Here is an 8,068-nt window from a genome sequence, read left to right on the forward strand (position 1 = left end):
AGAATGGCTTTGTTCAACTGCGCGAACAAGTCTAGCACGCCTGCCTCCTCGATCCGAATTCCCATTTACTCGTCGGCCCAGATTCCCACTGACGCCTGAGCGGACTGAGGTGCTGTCCAGCACAGCTGGAGAATCTCAGCAGTACTGTCCGAGTTTAGGAGGAATACCAAGTGGGCTGAGGAGTGAATGAGAAGCTGGATTGAGGAAGGAGGCGTGCTAGGATAGCCAGTACCGTTGTTGCAAAGCCAGTCTGCCAGGCTGGCGTAGTTGCTAGCGCATCTGGTTAGTGAGCAATGACACGGATTTGAATCCCGCCTCGGTACAAATTTTGACTCGTCACTTTAGACTGCATATATACATTGTTAATAGAGCTTATTTCAATTAAAAAAGATAACCAAATAAGAAAATTCTTGGCAGATTAAAACTGTGTGCCGGACCGAGACTCGAACTCGGGACCTTTGCCTTTCGCAGGCAAGTGCTCTACCAACTTTTTTTAATTTAATTTTCTTCGCTTTCCGTTCGTTGTATCTGCTTGGGGCGGACGTCGTAAGACATCCGATGAAGTTCGTTGATGATTAACTCAGTTTCTTTATTACAGAGGGCACATAACCCTCTGACCGAACACGCTGAGCTACCGTGCCGGCGCCAACAAAGCTACCCAAGCACGACTCACGCCACCTCCTCACAGCTTTACTTCTGCCAGTACCTCGCCTCCTACCTTCCAAACTTTACAGAAGCTCTCCTACGAACAGCGCACACTCCGCTGCAGGGAGAAAAATCTCATTCTGGAAACATCCCCCAGGCTCTGGCTAAGCCATGTCTCCGCAATATCCTTTCTTTCAGGAGTGCTAGTTGTGCAAGGTTCCCAGGATAGCCTCTGTAAAGTTTACACAGTAGGAGACGAGGTACTTCAGAAGTAAAGCTGTGAGGACGGGGCATGAGTCGTGCTTGGGTAGCTCAGTTGGTAGAGCACTTGCCCGCGAAAGGCAAAGGTCCCGAGTTCGAGTCTCGGTCCGGCACACAGTTTTAATCTGCCAGGAAGTTTCACACATTAAATTGGTAGGCTAGGTAACTTGTATTGGAACCTGCACTACAATAGATACATGATATCTTCCTTAGGCGATGATCAACAGCGTGTACAAATTTTACAAATGTACAACATTGTGCTGTATGTAATAATATTATTTTATTTTGCTATCGGTTTCGGTTCTGAAACACCACCAACGGCAGCTGTACAACATACAAAAGAGAACACTTTGACACTGCCAAAAGAAATGTGAAAAAATTGGAAGAAACCGTAAAATTGATCGAAATACTCACGACAATTATGTCACAGATGTATCACTGTCGTACATGCTTTGACGTAATTTGCCACAGAAAACCATAAATGCCAAGAAAAATAAGGAATTGTTCCAAGATTAAAATTTGATGGCATATTGACAAAAGAGCAACATGTGATGTACGCAGTACAAGTCAAAGAACTTCAGAGTCGCAGATGACAGTTTTGACCGAATCCAAACCTGCCATTAAATACACCTGTTATAATCAGACAACAAAACTGAAGTATTAACAGTTCTATACTTGACTGACATTGCATAAAATCATCATCATCATCATTTAAGACTGATTATGCCTTTCAGCGTTGAGTCTGGAGCACAGTCCCCCTTATGAAATTCCTCCACGATCCCCTATTCTGTGCTAACATTGGTGCCTCTACTGATGTTAAACCTATTACTTCAAAATCATTCTTAACCGAATCCAGGTACCTTCTCCTTGGTCTGCCCCGACTCCTCCTACCCTCTACTGCTGAACCCATGAGTCTCTTGGGTAGCCTTGCTTCTCCCATGCGTGTAACATGACCCCACCATCTAGGCCTGTTCGCCCTGAATGCTACATCTATAAATTTCATTCCCAGTTTTTCTTTGATTTCCTCATTTTGGACACCCTCCTGCCATTGTTCCCATCTACTAGTACCTGCAATCATCCTAGCTACTTTCATATCCGTAACCTCAACTTTGTTGATAAGGTAACCTGAATCCACCCAGCTTTCGCTCCCATACAACAAAGTTGGTCGAAAGATTGAACGGTGCACAGATAACGTAGTCTTGGTACTGACTTCCTTCTTGCAGAAGAGAGTAGATCGTAGCTGAGTGCTCACTCCATTAGCTTTGCTACACCTTGCATCCAGTTGTTTCTCTATGTTGCCATCCTGTGAGAATATGCATCCTAAGTACTTGAAACCGTCCACCTGTTCTTTGTTCCTCCTATTTGGCGCTCAATCCGTTTATACCTCTTTCCCACTGACATTACTTTCGTTTTGGAGATGCTAATCTTCATACCAGAGTCCTTACATTTCTGATCTAGCTCTGAAATATTACTTTGCAAACTTTCAATCAAATCTGCTATCACAACTAAGTCATCCGCATATGCTTATTTTGAGTTCAAATATCTTAATCTCATCCAGCCAGTCTATTGTTTTCAACATATGATCCATAAATAATATGAACAACAGTGGAGACAGATTGCAGCTTTGTCTTACCCCTGAAACTACTCTGAAACATGAACTCAGTTTACCGTCAAAGTCAGCTGCCTGACTATCTATGTAAAGACCTTTAATTGCTTGCAAAAGTTTGCCTCCTATTCCATAATCTCGTAGAACAGACAATAACTTCCTCCTAGGAACCCGGTCATATGCCTTTTCTAGGCCTATAAAGCATAGATACAGTTCCCTGTTCCACTCGTAACACTTCTCCATTATTTGCCGTAACTAAAGATCTGGTCCTGACAACCTCTAAGAGGCCTAAACCCACACTGATTTTCATCCAATTTGTCCTCAACTAATACTCGCACTTCCCTTTCAACAATACCTGAGGAGATTTTACCCACAAAATAAAAATAGCAGTAAAAACATGGAGTAACAGATAAAAAGTATTGATGAATGTAAGACTATACAATATTTTACAATATTTCATGGACTGTTCTGTGGTTTGTGTTTTACATACTTACATGTATGGCGGAAAGCATCGTCCACGCCTGTGTCGCCCCGGTCAAATTGTTGCTACCATTTCACTACGGCTGGATCGCATAACGCCAGACTTTCACAGCGAATCTGCGAGAAATGTAGACAATTGGCCCACAAGAATTGAACTGTCCTGATAACTGCAACTTTGGATTACGTTTCCAGTCGCTGAAATAGTGGACTATCAGTATGAGATGAAACATGATTAATTATGATAACGTGACTTAAGTCATGGGATAGCGGTATGCTCATGAACAGATGGCTGTAGTATCGCGTTCACGAGGTATAAAACGGCGGTGCATTGACGGAACTGTCATTTCTAACCACGTGCTTCACGTGAAAAGTTTTCCGATGTGATTATGGCCACACGACGGCGATTAACAGACTTTGAATGCTGAATGGTATTTGGAACTGGACACATGGGACAATTCGGAAATCGGTACGAAATTCAGTGTTCTAAGAGCCACAGTGTCGAGAAAGCCCCGAGAACAGCAAATTTCAGGCATTACCTCTCACCACGGATAACGGATTGGCCGACGGCCTTAACTTAACCACCGAGCGAGGTGGCGCTGTGGTTAGGCACTGGACTCGCATTCGGGAGGACGACGGTTCAATCCCGCGTCCGGCCATCCTGATTTACGATTTCCGTGATGTCCCTAAATCGCTCCAAGGATGGTTCCTTTCAAAGGGCACGGCCGACTTCCTTCCCTAATCCTATGAGACAGATGACATCGCTGTCTGGTCTCCTTCCCCAAAAACCACCAACAACCAACCTTAACTTAACCACCGAGGGCAGCGCCGTTTGCATAGAGTTGTCAGTGATAACAGCAAGCAACACTGGTTCAAATAGGCATGTAAACCAATGTGGGACGGACGGCGAACGTGTCCACTGGGACAGTGTGGTGAAATTTGGCCTTAACGGACTAAGGCGGCAGACGACCGACTGTAAAGTGCGCGTCATTTACGACGGCGGCCGAGTTTAGGTTCGTTCTGCGCATCTGACGTCACAAAACACAGTCAGCCAATGAACGGAGAACGACGTTGCCAGAGCTCCACTGCAGTGCAGAGCACGGACGAGTGTCTTCAGTTCTAGAAACGTCCAGTCATAAATAAAGTAACTGAACGAATGTGATGTCTTGATAGCAGACTTTCTTTTATACAAAGTTTGGAAAAAGCAGTCTTTATACGAGCTGCTTCATATTCTATTAATTAATTAAACCAAACAAGCAATAAGCCTCCTAATTCAGCCCATAGCGAGGAAATTCATTCTCACTAACCGCTTTTTCGCAATAAATAACAGCGGTAATTGTTTATTTCCTATTGTACTTCGACGAAACGTGAGTAATTCATAGCCATAACAACAGTGTTTGTCGGTATTTTGCGTGCTATTTTAGAATCCTCGATTTCTGTTGAATGACGAACTACGTTAGCTTAATGGTGATGATCGCTTGTTTGTGTTAACAAGAGTTGTAAATGAAATTTAGTGGAGTGTGCAAATAGGCAAATAAGCATCAATACACGATGTCGAAAAGAAACTCAAGAGGAGAAGTAACGAAAGGGTCGCCCCAGAATGGACCAGAGTCATTGCCAGACCAGAAAGAAGATGAGAAGGATAAGTCAGATGATGACAGCTCAAAGAAGAAAAAGTTTTCTATGGGTTTTGGAAAGCCAAGTGAAAAGGGCAATGATGAGACAGCAAAGAAAGGAATTCAAATCAAACTTGGGATGAACCAGAAAAAACTTGATTACAACAAATACTATGAAAGCAAAGTCACAAGTAGTAGCAGCTGTATTTAATGATGATGAGGATGATGAGCCAGAGGAAATGCCCCCAGAAGCACGTATGAGGATGAGGAATATTGGAAGAGAAACACCGACATCAGCTGGACCAAATTCTTTTGGTAAAACAATACAAGGTTTCTGTGATTCAAAAAAAATATTTGAAAAGACTATGAAAAAAGCGATGGACTCAAGTACAGATGCAGCAAAAAATGCAGAGTGAAAGTATGTCAACCTTATAATTGACATACATCGAAGAAGAATCCATCTTCTGTTTATTGCAGAAATGCAAGATATTGTGTTAAAGCTCTTGGCAGCCGTTCCCAAACTTAACAGTGATGAGGCGCAATTTTAGAACATATTGCATGTTGCATAGAGTATGAAATTTTCTGTTATCTTGTGCATCTCGCAGCAAATTTTATCAGGTTTATGTGATGAACTGATACAAATTTGTTGTTCATCATTTGAATTTGGCTGCAGATGATGTGTCATATCATGTATTGGTATGAATGATTTATACTACAGTAGAATAATTTATAGTGTTACATACCAGAACATACATGTCTTATATTGAAACATTAAATAATCTCCATTTACAATGTTATTGTGTGATACAAGTAGATAAGTTGTAGTTATTCGTGTTGCACATGATAGTGAATTTTCACACTATCCTTGTGTTTAGTCTGTCATCAAGTCATTGCTCTTTATGTGCATCACTGTGTGTTGTTAATCTTGTTTCCATGTATTTAAAATTGGTATTAATTTCGTAATAGTGACAGAGTGACAGACATCAGTCAAGAGCAAAACTTGTGTAGTGATTTTAGTAATGCACAGCAAGCTGTCATTTTTGACTCTGTAATTGGTTTTTCCAGAATTGTTAAAATGCTGCTTAGAGAGGGAATTTGTTTTTAATTATGTACATTGCAGACCAAGTACCAAGTAATAAATATTGTTTTATACAACAAAAAAAATGGTTAAAGTGTTTGGCTGCCAAGCAAAAGGTTCTCAGATCAAACCTTGTTCGGATTTTAATATTTTCTTTATTTACAAACAATATCGAAGTGTCTTACTTAATGAATTTTATTCGTTTGAATGAAATTTTTTGAATTTTCTAATGCTTTGTCTCTTCATTATAACCATAATAGGTTTTCGGTTTTTATAATTTTGTCCTCCAATATTTCATTTCACAGCAATTAAAAACAATGAAAAGACACATATACAATATTCATGTTATCTGTTTTGTTTGTATATCTACACTTTCGCTGTCGCTGTTTTAGTATTCATATTGATATATATTCTTTTGCGACAGTATTAAAAGTATTATTTAGAGCAGAATTTGAAATATATTCCTCTTCTGCAACTGTAATAAGCGTCGTATTTGGACGGGACACTTTTTTCTCTTTTGAAGCATCTTCAGTGCACACTAGTTTGTCTCCTCCATTGCCAAGTAACCTTTCGTAATTTTGTGCTGCGCTAATACAGTATTCAACGTTTGTGTTGACTGATCAGTGTTTTAGCAAATAAATGCTGTTTGTGTGTGCCACACACAAAAATTATATTTGACGTTGCTCAGACCACTTCACTGATATTCAAGTCCTAATGTTTTTGTAGGTCCACAGTTTTGTTTAATGTATTTTGTCTGCTTCCTTTTGATTAATTGAAGTGCTTTAAAATAAAGCCAAACGCGCCCAGCGTAAAAAAAAAGAAAAAAAAAACTTTCATTACAGTCGCGAAACACAGAATTTCTCATTATTACATACGATACCTATCTGGTACTTAAATTAAATGGGATATTGTTATGCAGTAAATTTTATATGAAATTTAGGTATCTCGTCCACATTTCATCCCCAAAATTGTGGCAACTAAAATCCACCATACGGGAAGTATACGCTATGGACTTTTACCTCTGCAAACTCTTCAGAATTTCGCGCAGTGGTTTACTACATTTAATGCTGCACAATAACTGCGTAGAACATCGAAACACAATGAAGTCATTTACGGGAGGAAGGTATCAGTCAAGAAGATGTGTAAAAATTAAATTTTTGGGCCAAATAGTTTTTGTGAAATAGAATGATAAGTGTGTCAAAGCAGTCGGAACACCACGTGTCTGCACAGGCGAGCAGTGCAGTGATGACAAAATCGCGCTCAGCGCGGAATGCGGGGAGCACGTCTCCGTAGCAGCGAAAGGGTCAATGCGGCCGTGGTGGCTTCACTTCATAAACTGCGCGCTCCCCCCTAAACGTAAGTTTGCGAACTATACTATACTATGCTTCTCTTAGCGCGTGCGTCGTTTGCAACTGGAAACGCAGCATCTGGGCGGGCATGCGGGAGCCGCCAAGATAAAAGAATTGAACTATAGTGCCTTACGACATCGCCTTCAACGCCTCTGCTGGACTCGTGACCATATCCGTTGGATCCTAGACGACTGAATAACTTGGCCTGGTTGGATGAGTCCTAATTCCAGTTGGTAACAGCTGACAGTAGGGTTCGAGTGTGGCGCATACCACACGAAGAAATGGATTCGAGTTGTCATCAAGGCACAGTGCGTGCTGCTCGAGATTCCTCAATGGTGTGGTGGCTTCTCTGGTCCAATTGAACCGATTATAGACTGGTAGTGTTTGTGTTAGGCTACCTGGAGACCATCTGCAACCAAGCAATTGATGGAATTTTTATGGATGATAATGCTCCATGTCACTGGGCCACAGTTGTTCGTGACTGATCTGAAGAACATTCTGGAGAATTCGAGAGAATGATTTCCCCACCCAGATCTCCCGCCACGAATCGCACCGAACAATTATGAAGCTTAATTGAGAGGTCAGTTAGGCCACAATATCCTAAACCGGCAACATTTCCGAAATTATGGACGGCAATAGAAGAAGCATGGCTAAATATTTCTCCAGGGAACTTCCAGAGGCTTCTTGACACGACGTCACGTCGGGTTGCTGCACCCTGTCGGACAAAGAGAGTTTCGGCGCGTTACTAGGCGGTATGGGTCAAATGGCTCTGAGCACTATGGGACTGAACTTCTGAGGTCGTCAGTCCTCTAGAACTTAGAACTACTTAAACCTAACTAACCTAAGAACATCACACACATCCATGCCCGAGGCAGGATTCGAACCTGCGATCGTAGCGGTCGCGCGGTTCCAGACTGACCTAGAACCGCACGGCCACTCCGGGCGGCTTAGGCGGTGTCCCACGACTTTTGTTACGTCGCTGTAATTGGTCTTTCAGTCCAATTTTGAGTGATTCTCATAAAATTTGAAATTCTCA

General features: G+C 41.7%; 1 protein-coding gene across 1 annotated transcript; it reads left to right on the forward strand.

The window, feature by feature from the left end:
- The first annotated feature begins 4,459 nt into the window (after positions 1–4,459).
- LOC126293391 (PEST proteolytic signal-containing nuclear protein-like) lies at positions 4,460–5,769 on the forward strand. Its single transcript, XM_049986601.1, is given in 2 exon segments — positions 4,460–4,759; positions 4,761–5,769. Coding segments are annotated over 2 exon segments (480 nt in total). The 5' UTR covers positions 4,460–4,540; the 3' UTR covers positions 5,022–5,769.
- The last annotated feature ends 2,299 nt before the right edge of the window (positions 5,770–8,068 follow it).

This window comes from Schistocerca gregaria, chromosome 10 (assembly GCF_023897955.1).
Source record: "Schistocerca gregaria isolate iqSchGreg1 chromosome 10, iqSchGreg1.2, whole genome shotgun sequence".
Lineage (NCBI taxonomy): Eukaryota > Metazoa > Arthropoda > Insecta > Orthoptera > Acrididae > Schistocerca > Schistocerca gregaria.